Consider the following 12,527-nt stretch of genomic DNA (forward strand, 5'->3'; position numbering starts at 1 on the left):
GAGGAGGGAGGGGAGAAGAGCCAAAGAAGGCATGTGGCAACCTGGGGTTTTCTAAGAACAAAACCTCAATTGTGCCCTTCATTTTTAGGGGAAGGAGAGAGCCCTCGTCATTGGCAGATGAACATCTTCCAACCAAATAAATTATTCCAAGTGGGAATATTCATTTATTTGAGAAGACAGGTTTAAGTGTTACTAATTGCAAGGTTCAAGCATGGCAACATGGCTTTATGTGGTCAAAAAGTATGGGCAAGCGTGGATCTTGACGTCAGCCATGATGAGACTTAAATCTAAGACAGGCTGAGAATGAATGACTGTTTTCTAGGCCAATAAGGTGGCACCTTCTCCTCTGAATGGAGACAGACCTGTGATCCCTCTCCCCTTCATTACTCATGTAAAACTTCCAACTTCAGCCCTGCACACTCATACCCCTAAAATTAAAGGACGAGTCACTATCCAAAGACACTGATAATGTTTTCTCGTTCAGAGGTGATAAAATAAGTAGATTTCAAAGCAGAATTAGGGATTATACTTGGCACCCTGTGTAAAGGGCCTTGTTGATTGCATGGCGAGAGGGTCAGAGGCTGGAGAAAGAGTAACCAGTTTGAAGGTAAGGGGCTGATCTCCAACCCCTGCCACGTCATCACAGCGCTGAGAAGGTTGCCAGGAATTGGGGGGGGGGGGGCCTCCATGCCCTGAGACAACAACTGACCAGGAGATTCCAAGACTGAATGCTGTACAATCATGAAAAAAAAAAAAATTTGCTGGGCTACAAAAAAAGACCTAATCATCAGAATCAGGAATGCCCATGGGTCCAGTGTATCTGAAAATAAGGAGGCAAATTAGATGGCTCCTGGTGGTCCCTTCCGGCCCCCCACCATCCCTGACCTGGAGCTAAGAATCCCATTGGGAGCGCACTTCTCCTTTCTTCTGACTGCATCACCCCGTCTCCCTGCAGACCTCTGGTCTCTCCACGTGGATTGGGTACCAGATGTTGTCTCTGAGCAGCCTGCCACCGTGGGCCGTCACCCTGCTGGCATGCATCCTGGTGTCCATCGTCACAGAGTTTGTGAGCAATCCAGCCACCATCACCATCTTCCTGCCCATCCTGTGCAGCTTGGTGAGTAGAGCAGAGCTCCCAGATGTCCAGACAGGCTGCCCCAGGAACAGAGTGGCAGGCCAGGCCCAGGGGCAGTTCCACAGCCATGCTCTCTCTTCTGGTCATGGCCACAGCCTTCACTGACTGGCGCTCCAGCCCAGTTTGAAAAATGAAGTCTTTCAAATAGTCACTGATAAGTAAATAGATAATAACAGCAAGAACTCTAGAAACCCTTTCCCAAAAGACTAGCTTTTTTTTTTTTTTTTTTTTTGTCTTTTTTGCTATTTCTTGGGCCACTCCCGCGGCATATGGAGGTTCCCAGGCTAGGGGTCCAATCGGAGCTGTAGCCGCCAGCCTACGCCAGAGCCACAACAACTCGGGATCTGAGCCACGTCTGCAACCTACACCTCAGCTCACGGCAACGCCGGATCGTTAACCCACTGAGCGAGGCCAGGGATCGAACCCGCAACCTCATGGTTCCTAGTCGGATTCATTAACCACTGCGCCACGACAGGAACTCCCCAAAAGACTAGGTTTAGTTTAGGAGCAACCCTGAAGGGAAATAAGAATGGACAACATACCGGTAAAACCCTTAGTTTCCTATTCCCCCAATCGTGATCAACCTTCCTCTCCTGAGATAAGACCTAACAGGAAGGCAGGAGAAATAGCTACAGAAAATGGAGGCAAAACACTCCCAGAAGGACTCTCAGTTGCACAGTCCAAAACCCCAGCTCTATCATCACCGACTCCACCCAGTTTCTCTATCCAGAGTCTGAGAGTTATGAGCAAGGCCGTTCTGCTCTTTCTAACCCCAAACAACCCTAGCCACTCTTTGCTCATTGCTCGGCTGTCTCCCTCCAACTTCTCCCTCCCATCATCCCACTGTGTGAGCCTGGGAATGCACTTACTCAAAACTTGGCAATGTGGAGGGTAGAACCATGGATTCAAGTCCCATATAAACAGGCAATTATCTTACTGGGAAAAAAAACCTTAGGTCTGCACGCCAAGAACAAGAGATCCCTACTTCAATCAAAGCAACTTATTCATGAGATTTATGTTTGAAGAGTTTATCAGCTAAAGAATAAAATTTTTAAATCACTTTAAGGCTAGCACCAAGAAATGAAACATCCCTTCTGGTTAGTAACTCAGGGCCCATGTTTCCATGGGAACGAGTGAGCAGCAGGAGCCAATCCAAGGTCGCACAGCGCTGCATGTTTTTGAGGGCAGGATTTAACCACCCCCAGCACATGGTGTCCAGCCAAGGTTAGCCAACACGGAGCCATCATTTAAAGCATACTCGTGACGATAAGCACGGGAAATGCAGGTCTCGCCTCAACGCTCATGTTTCTGTGAATTTCCTCTTCTAGTCGGAGACGCTGCACATCAATCCACTCTACACCCTGATCCCTGTCACCATGTGCATCTCCTTTGCAGTGATGTTGCCTGTGGGCAACCCCCCCAACGCCATCGTCTTCAGCTATGGGCACTGCCAGATTAAAGATATGGTGAGTCACGGGGGTCCTCTTCCCACCAGCCCACCTGCCATGAGAACAGGGGTGACTGGCTTCACAGCCTTCTCTGAAGTTTATCATTTTGTAAGCGGTGCCCTTGATCTGTCAGAGATCAAGCCAGTGTGACAGGGAGAACGGTCCTGGTGAAAGGTTCTTGTTTAATCCACGAGCACCAAGAAGGGCAATAATGTATTCTCCCCAGCCCGTATCTGGGAAAAAGTGGGTAGGCGGACAGAAAAGCTGGAACAGATGCAGGCTGTGACCCAGTTCCAGAAGGTGAGAGCTTGTTCGAGTCTTTGCTGCAGATTCTTCATTGGATGGTGGGGCTATTCATTCAAAGAGTTGCAGGTTTATTCATAGAAGGTGAAGTCAGAGAAACTATGTGATCCAAGGGCAAAAGATATGTTGTGAGAACAGGATCCTTCTGTTCAGCCCCCACCCCCAAGCAAGAAACCCCCAAAACAACAAGGGCACAACGAAGCATCCATAGCTCATTCCTTAGTTTTCAGCAAGGCTCACAGAAGACGGCTTTGAGGAGACACCCTGCCACTGACTTCAGTGTCAGGCACATCCACCCTCCATGCCTCAACCCACGCTCACTGCTGTGCTCAATACCCATGGCTGATGGGCTGGGGAGGGATGAAAAAACTAACAAGGTACCTGGGGCCCGGCTGGCTGAAACAGGGCCCATTCACCCCTGCTGGGGGTGGGTGTCTCTATTTCTCACTCGAGTCCAAATTTGATCTCGGCAGCCCTGTAAACATCAAATGGAGAAAGAGAAGAGCTTCAGGCTGGCAGCAGATATTCAAATCCTTTCTACTTTCAAGCTGCTCATGAGTCATCTGAATTACTTCAGAGAGGGGAGGTCACAGCTACCCCTCTGTCCCCCTCATATCTTAGTGCAACCCCCCAACACTCTCTTCCTGCACACCTCCCACAATCCTCGCCTCCGCTGCCTCTGCCATGCACTCCTGCCGCTCTCCCCCTGCCTTCCTCTCTGCAATCAGGTGCTCATCCATTTTTAAAAGCACTGGATGACAAGCAGTGAGTGAGCTGGCTCTGGGTTCTATTCCCAGCCTGGCCCCTGACTTAAGACTTCACTTTCTTCATCCGCTAAGTGAAGACTTTCAAACCAGATGCTCTATGTGGTCTCTTTCAGCTCTGTTCAACCTTAACTTTGCTCCTTTAGAACATGCCTCCCCTCACCTGCTACAAAACATGGGCAGCTCTCCATGCCAAAAGGCCTAGGAGGCCAGGATGAGTCATAAATCCAGGGCAGAAAGGCAACATGTCTAGTCATTTGCTTGGAACAATTTCCTAGCCTTCATTTTCCCCTCCTAACTTTCCCAACTTAATCCCAGCAACTGGCCTTGTTGTGGCGACATGCTGTGTGCTTATTACCTGGCAGGTTGCCAGCCATCCTTACACTTTTCCAAATGGCCCTGGTTCTGCCATCCTGTCATCCCTCACGTTCCCCTTCCGCCTGTGTCAATGCCATGACAAATGGAAGGGGTCAGAGCCATGGAGGTGACAGTCCCTCAGGAGGAAGCAGTGAAGGGGAGGGACTGAAGGCCCCGTGCCATCCAGGGCGCCTGTGTCACCTTCCTGAGGAAGGGCTGAGCAGAGACAGCTGACTTGTTTCTCCCAGTGCACCCAAGGCTCACTACCTGCATGAGCTGTTCTTTGGAGAAAAGAAGTAACGGTGGCAAAACTTGGTAGAACACAGCCTCTCCTCCAAGTCCCCCATATACATCAGCACATTAAAGGTTCTGAGAGGTTCCTGCTTTAAAGAGCTGTTTAATTTTGATAAACACGTTTCCCATCACAGAGCTACAGAACCCTTCTTTGGTGAAACCTAACATTCCAAGATCTGGGGTTCAAGTTCATACCTTCCAGGCCTCCATGTGATAGGGAGAGTGTGACAAGCGTAGAGATGATTCTAATGGCCCTCGTCCAGCCCCAAGCCCTCCCTGCTCTCAACAGTCCCCCGCCCCTACGAGGCCCGACTCGAGCACCCCAGTGACTGGGACAAATCAGGGCCAAGCAGGTGGGCTGTGATCGTGTCCGGGGCGAGGTTCGGGCGGGAGTGCTTGGATCCGTGCTGCTGCCCGCTCACAGTGACTAGGGCACGCTGCTTTGTGTCCCGCAGGTGAAAGCTGGCCTGGGGATCAATGTCATTGGCCTGGTGATCGTGATGGTGGCCATCAATACATGGGGGATTAACCTCTTCCACCTGGACACTTATCCCGCCTGGGCTAAGGTCGGGAACGTCACTGATCAGGCCTAACTCGTGGGCAAAGAGCCCAACCAGAGGAGCTGCCAGCGCCTGGCAGAATCTGATCAACAGGCCAAGAAAACCACCAGGAGCACACAACCTCCACCAGAAGGTTCCTCCGTCCACCGCCTCGAGTGGAGCGCAGGGAGTCTCCCACGAGAGCACAGGCTCGGGTGCTGGTGTCTCCTGCTCCGCCCTCCCTCCTCAGCACCTTGGCTCGTGGAGACGTAAAGCCTTCCCCTCCCTCCCCATATATCGTCTCTCCAATCAGCTCTTCTGAAAACAGGACGAGACAAAAGCCTGTCTTGGTTGCCCTCAGAGGCTGAGCCTCAACGACTGAAGAGTCTCACTGGGTTTGATGTTATTCTTAATTTTGTAATCCCCTTTAGGAGTCGAAGGAGAAATCCATTCTGCCTTCACCCAGAGAGCAAAACGAGTGACGTCTCCTCTTTGGGAGAAAGTCTCAACCAGCACTTGAGCCTAACATCAGCTCCTTTCTCCTAAGGGTTTCTGTCCTGAGTTCTCTCCACACAAAGGCAGTTCTTACGAAGGCCTCTCTGTGGCTATCAGCACTCTTATCATTACTTCAAGTCCCTTCTAAGCATCTTTCTTCAATAGCTTCTCTATGCCTTGCACCAAATTCCTGTAAAGAAATAGTGTTTTCCTTCAGAAAAGAGGCTGGCTGTTCTGAGTGTGAAAGGAAAAGGAAGTAGAGAAAGAAGACACATCGTGATGAGTATCTCCCTTCACTCATCACTAAGCATCAGTGCCACCTCACTGGTTAAGAGGGAGGAAAAAACGCTCCATACCTGTCTTGGTAAGGAGGCCAGAACTGTGACTAAGATCACAGCACTATTAGTGATATCTGACAGGCTTTCTTCTGGAGGTAATGAATACTTCCACCCTGAGAAGACAAGTACAGAAAGGTCCAAACACATCAGTGACTTTCTACAAGTCATTGAGCCCTTGAGGGGAGGGGAGATGTCTTCTATCTCGTAAAGTCCTGGCAACTTAGGCAGTAGAGTAATCTGTACCTGCTCAATAAACGTTTCCCTTGAGAAAAATCACTTTGGAAATGCAAGCCTTCTTCCTGTTGAACTGCACCATTTTGCCCACAACAGAGGTCCCTGCTATATGACTGGATGTAGCCCCACTGCCCTCTGGTTTTCAGGCATTACACATTTCTGGTTACTTGCTAAATATGTCTTATGGGAAAAGGAGGACCCCAAAGTTAACTGCACTAGTTGAACCGATTTTAAGTTACTACTGATAGCACGTTATGTTACAGCTTCTGCCAATTAGCTTAGGCCAATTTATTTGGCCACTTATAAAAGTGAATGAGCCCAAATGAAATATCAACATTAGGCACATCACAGCCGGTCTGATGAAGCCAGCATCCTATAGTCACGCTGTTCTAACATGTTCAGAAGAGTCAGGATGTTACTCCTGTTGTCAGGGTGGCCAAACTGTCAGATGTCTGACCCTCTAAAGAACTTAGACATTGAGCCACTGAGCTGCATCAGACAATAAAACAAAGGCTCAGATAATCAATGAAGATTCTAGGAGTAGAAATAGGTAAAAAGAGAAAGAAAAGCTGACTTAGAATGACTGGCCCCTGTTCAGCTGTTTAAGAGCCTGACTTGCTCCAAAGGGAAAGCAGCTCAGCCACTCTGTTGCTCCAAGCCAAGTGCTTCCAGCAGCTAATACACTCAAGCGGCCAATTCAGAAAGGGTGTTTATTTCAGTCTGGCCCACTGATCATTCTAAAGAACAGCAGTGTTCTCTCCCCAAACCAAAGGTTCAGGCCAAACAAGACTGCTCATTCCAACAACAGGGAATGTCAGATATGACTAACAACTCCCAGTCTTTAAAGTCACTCTGCTGTGGGACAGTAACTAACAGCTCTAATTAATAGTCTTGTGTCTCTTGCAAATATATTACATCTGATTTTTATTTTTTCACATCACAACTCTACATGGGTGGAAAAGCTCTAAATGATCATCTTATACCAGCTCATTTTATATATGATGAAGGTGAGAAACAAAGACACTAAGTAGAGTTATATCTTGTTCTCAATTATACATCAAATTGGCCTAAAGCTGCCTCTGAAATTTTTTTTGGTCATTTTTTTTTTGCCGTTTCTTGGGCCGCTCCTGCGGCATATGGAGATTCCCAGGCTAGGGGTTGAATCGAAGCTGCAGCTGCCCGCCTATGCCAGAGCCACAGCAACGTGGGATCCGAGCCGCATCTGCGACCTACACCACAGCTCATAGCAACGCCGGATCCTTAACCCACTGAGCAAGGCTAGGGATCGAACCCGCAACCTCATGGTTCCTAGTCGGATTCATTAATCACTGAGCCACGACAGCAACTCCTGAAATTTCTTTAAGTCGCCCATGAAGTACACAGTATAAAATCTTATATGTTAGTATGTACAGGAAACAAAGACTCACATGCCATCTTGAGTATAAAATAGCTAGTTTTCCCTGCATTGTCAGATCCCTCTTTCTTTAGCTGAACCCAAATAAAATAGGTGGCTTCACAGTTACGACAGTTTGAAAAGTACATCTAAACCCTAGAATCACTCTCAGGAGATCGAGGCAACAGACCCCTTAGAAGACAAAGGAAACTGACAGCACCCGAGGGCACAGGAAGCTGTCCTGCAGCTGCTGCACAGTTTACAGGGCAGCGCCTGCTTGGCCCGCTGCCGTACAACTGCACCCGCAAGAGTGAGGCAACCAAACCGCATTTTTCACAGGCAGGCCCCAAGCTCTAGTTCTGCAATGTCCCGTCCCGTGCACTTTCCACAAAACCTCACTGCTTGGTTCTTTCATTCCTCTCCCAGTGCCTCAAGACACACCATTCACTAGGTCTTCAGTTCTTGACCATGGTGCATCCAAATTTAGAAAGATATAAAAACTGAACATTAGAAAATCCAAGTTTCACAAACTGTTTAAGGTCAGGCGAGGTCTCAAAATATTTCCTCTCCACCACCCTGTTCCTTTCCACAAGGTAAGGCCTTCACAGTCAGTAGCGAAAAAAGAGCTCATTCATCTGCATAAGGAATGGAAATGCTATGTGCAAAGTCTGAACTGGGAAGCTGAAGAAAAGCGTCATTTGCTCCAGCACAGTATATAGTGTTCCTTCAGGAAGAATAACAGAGAAAGCATTTAAAATGTAGGAGATCTCAGCAGAAAAACAAACACCAGCATGGTATCTAGGGAGGGAACTGCCCAGTGGAAATGAGAACATTATACATGTTACATATGTTCCATGAGCCTGTAAGTACAGACAACCAGAAAGCCCACACATTGTAACTGTTCTCTAGTCACACGAATAAAAAATGAGTAAATTAGTTAGAAAGAAGGAAATAAAATTGTTCCTTTAAATCAAAAACTGCTTAATTGTATAAAACACATCTACAGATATCAACTTATAACCTCAAATTATAAAATACAATGCCCTCTGGACAATTTAAGTAAGGTTGTTTTGGTTTTTCTTCCCCCTTTTTTTTTAATTTGGGAGACTTACAATTCAAGGATAAGGTTTCCATTTCAAAGTATTTTTTAAGTATCTGACATTAATCCTGAAGTCTTATTTTTTACATGTGAGCATCCTTCCGTAGTATCTTACGTAACTCTCCTGTCATGGTTGGGTGTAGCAAAAGTTTCCTTAAAATCCCATCAAGTAGTTTTAAATTTTTTTTTTCTTTTTTTGCCTTTTTGGGCTGCATCGGCAGCATATGGAAGTTCCCAGGCTGGGGGTCCACTAGGAGCTGCAGCTGCTGGCCTATGCCACAGCCATAGCAACAGTGGGTCCGAGCCACATCTGCAACCCACACCACAGCCCACAGCAATGTCAGATCCTTAACCCACTGAGGGAGGCCAAGGATCAAACCCACATCCTCATGGATACTAGTCGCATTCATTTCCACTGTGCCACAACAGGAACTCCTCAAGATTTTTTTAAAGGAAAAAAAAAAAGGCATGTCTTGCAGTAGTTCTTCCCACCCCTCTGCAGGGACCTCTACAAAACACCCAGAGAATGTTAACTTTGAGTACCACGATCACAACCACCACACCGCCTAAAACCCATAATGGTTCTAGGTCCCCCAACAATATGTCTCCGTGAAGATAATCCTGCCTGAGAACTCCAGATCCCTTTCACTCCTACAAGAGCCTGAAATGGGAGAGGGAATCTGAATGGTGACCATGAAGTTGGCCTGCACTCTTTGTGTTGCTGTTCACACGTTTAAGGTGATTAGCTGGGTGGCTCCCACTGGTGGAGATGATCCCGTCAGCAAGGTTAAGTGTCACTCCCAGGGGAAGCTCCAAGTCCAATCGTGCCTCATTTACAAGTACAATTATAGAGACCTCATCATGCAACATCTAAGTGACTCACATCCCCAAAGAAGCCACCTGGGAGACCATACACACAAGCATCAAGGCTCCATGGCTGATAACAATGAATCCCTCTTTGAAAACAGCTTTCTAAGCTTGTGAAAGTTTGAATACCTATCAAGATGGTAAACCATTATCCTTCAAGGCTGTAGTTCATTCTGCTAACAATTCAGTCATTTAAGATCAAACCTGGTAAGCCAGGTGGTATGATCACAGTGGATACTACAGATTTTCATTTTACAAAGAGAATGACACATTTTGCATGGTTCATAAACTGGTTCCAGAAGTGAGTGCAGAAAAAAGTATTCTGACCAAAGGCAGCACGTTCCAACTAATATCTACTATTTATTGGACAATCTGCAAAGCACTGTGCTACACACCACGTATGTTATCTCAACAGTTTCTCATGGAAGCCCTATGAGGTAGGTACTGCATCCACATCTTAAAGAGAAAACAACAGTTTTGGAGAAATAAGCCACTTGCCCCTGATCACACTCTGTCTGAGGAGAAGACAAACTATAATAAGGTCCTAATTTGTCTCACGAACCAGGACAACCTGACAGGGACAAAATGTATCTCCATGTTTGAAAGATCCACGTTTTCAAAGAAAAGTAGAATCACCTCACTGTATAATCACATTTACTGTCAGTGCCATCAGTGTCTGAAAAAAAGGTGTCTCTAAAATCATCCTTCCAGTTTACTAATTCTGCTAAAATGTTTCCAGGAATGGCATTATCAGTGAAGCTGATACCCAACAAACTATACTTCGAGGGCTTTAGCTTGGTAAAGCCCTAGAAACTACAGGGTAAACTACACTTCTAGGGCTTTAGCTTGGCGCTATCCCTGGCATAGATATGCATAACAATATTAGGTTTAAGGTTATCACCATAATAACAAAAGACAGGAAACAACCTAAATGTTCACCAGGAGCTGACTAAATCAACTGCAGCATATTCATTCAACAGAACCTTATGCAGTCACAAAAGGGGAAGAGGTTTTTTGTTCCTTACATACGGATATGGAATGATCTCCACTGAGGAAAATTCTGTATATAGCTTGTTATCATTTGTATAATAACCCTCATGAACATGTTTGTTTAGGGACAGAATCTTTTTCAAAAAAACTGGCAACAGTGCCTGACTCCAGGAAGAGGAATTAGGAGCTGCAGGACATGGGTGGGAGAAGTCCTTAATTCTAAATCACTTTTGTACTGACCCAAGGGGAAGTTACCTATTTAAATTTTTTTCACTTAAAAAAATGTGGACTGATTATACATTTGACAAACTAAGAGAGCAATTTCTGATTGCAGGAAAAAAACACAAAAAGGCTTCCTATGAGACTGAGCAATGCCAGATCCTTAACCCACTCACTCAGGGGCTCACTATAAAGTTATAATGTAAACATATTTTTTAAATATAAAAAGGCATAAAACTTCCCTTATAATCAACTTCTCATTTATCCACCAGGTAATGTCACATGCACCTGTTATCCCATAAAGTATGATTCTTACGAGGGAAAAGAACCAGATCAAACACATCATTAAAAAACAACATGAATATTAGACTAGGAATACTATTGAGGACAACGGCCATTATTTTAAATATTTGTAAGTTCTCAGGGTTCTCAGAACACTGTTTCTTGGTTAATGAATAGCAAATTGATATAGTGGTTACAATAGCAACTATGCAGCTTCCTGACAACAATGGATAATTCACCAGGAACTGGCTTCTTGATTTTAACTACTATTTTGAAATAACATAATTAAGTACCGAATGTTTAAATACCCATTATATAATTGCTAGAATGTGAAATCAGCATTATTTATATCTCATCTGCTATACAAAATTTATCAATTTTTCTTTTGAAAAAAGGTAATAGAAATTCCAAAGAAAAAGGGAGAGACTACTAATTAAAGGTCATGTTTACTAATCTAGCACCATAATTCCAGTTTCAGGGCCTTCCAAGTGGCTGGAAGGAGCAAGGGAAGAAGTGATGCTGTTGGAAAATTAAGGGTAGTTCTTAACTTGTGGCCCCATTTGTGCTCTAAGGCAACACAATGAAGAAAACTGCTGAGGCTGGAAATTAAAACAAAAGCTTTTGGTTCAGAGTAAAGAAGGCCCTCGACAATAGTAGAATCCAGAAGGCAGGGCTGGAGTCGGCCTCATGAACTAGGGGGTTTCTTCTTGGCATCCAGGTCCTTTTTAATGTCTTCAAGTTTTTTAGCCAGGTTTGGTATCTTTAAAGAGAAAAAAAGATTATTATAATTTCCCATCTACCTAATCAATATTCTTTCACTTCTCTTCCCAAGATAAATGGCTTTTAAATTTTTCCTAAAAGAAACCTGCTAAGGGTAGGTTCTTAGTCTCATAACTGCCTAAGGGTATCAAAAGTTGTCAAGAAAGCTCTCTCCCCAAAAGCCAGACCCCGACTTCTACTTTTATATACCCACTCTAGCCCCTCAACCCAGTTCCAAGTAACAGATATACATATCAACAATAAATGTGCCCTCCATTAATACGCCCCTGCCTAGAAAGCCGTATGATTCAAGGGAAGGTTGACAAAGAGAATTCCCTGTGTCACACTCAAAGCTTCACTACAAAACAAATCAAAAGTTAATACCATGCTTCCCCTTGCTTGTCTCTTTAAAGGAAGTATTACCTTTTGGGATCCCCATTCGTGGGCAGTTGTGTCCCTTGGTTTTCCACCTCCCCATCTGTAAAGTGAAGCTCCTACAACTCTGTCCTCCCTGACTGTGCTGCACTATATAGATCCACCTCCAAACAGCTCAGTCATCTCTACTACTGGGCAGGGGGCTGGAAAGAGCATCCAATCAAAGTCTCACTTCACATGATTTTCCAGAGAACTATAGGAATCTAACTTAATGTTACTCTGGCCAACAAACACAGCTCAGTGTCACCATGAGACCATTTAAACTGATGGGATTTTGCCCTCTTAGACTGAAACAGGGGACAAAAGCTTCTGTGAGTTCTATTTTTTTTTCAAACAATGGAAAACCTTTCTACAAAATACAGGACTTTCTCCTCCGAAATTCAGACCTATGGACCTCAAGCACATCTTACTTCAAAGAACACAAGTCACTACCTATTGGTTACATGGAATCAAGGAGGATGTGGATGTGGTCACTTACATCATAGTTCTGAGCCAGATACATTCCAACCACGTTGCCAAGAGTAAATCCAAGCTGTAAGAATAGAACAGCAAGAGTCACACTGGAGACGGAGTTCT

General features: G+C 45.3%; 1 protein-coding gene and 1 long non-coding RNA gene across 5 annotated transcripts in view; one reads left to right on the forward strand and one right to left on the reverse strand.

The window, feature by feature from the left end:
- Positions 1-11,408, forward strand: part of SLC13A4 (solute carrier family 13 member 4) — a 47,915-nt gene extending 36,507 nt beyond the window's left edge. The window contains exons 14-16 of the mRNA XM_003134643.4: positions 956-1,117; positions 2,464-2,601; positions 4,757-11,408. Coding sequence (XP_003134691.1) covers positions 956-1,117; positions 2,464-2,601; positions 4,757-4,894 — 438 coding nt within the window. The 3' untranslated portion in view covers positions 4,895-11,408. The remainder of the gene's footprint in view (positions 1-955; positions 1,118-2,463; positions 2,602-4,756) is intronic.
- LOC106506763 overlaps positions 1-12,527 on the reverse strand; it is a 77,043-nt gene that overhangs the window by 41,215 nt on the left and 23,301 nt on the right. For 3 of the 4 annotated variants that reach the window (XR_001302304.2, XR_002340480.1, XR_002340482.1), the window contains exons 2-4: positions 12,430-12,483; positions 5,692-11,517; positions 3,268-3,361 (exon numbers count right to left, since the gene is read on the reverse strand). This is a non-coding gene — a long non-coding RNA (uncharacterized LOC106506763). Of the gene's footprint in view, positions 1-246; positions 2,986-3,267; positions 3,362-5,691; positions 11,518-12,429; positions 12,484-12,527 lie in introns of those variants that run through there. The other variant, XR_002340481.1, reaches the window with a different exon arrangement.

Source organism: Sus scrofa, chromosome 18, assembly GCF_000003025.6.
Source record: "Sus scrofa isolate TJ Tabasco breed Duroc chromosome 18, Sscrofa11.1, whole genome shotgun sequence".
Lineage (NCBI taxonomy): Eukaryota > Metazoa > Chordata > Mammalia > Artiodactyla > Suidae > Sus > Sus scrofa.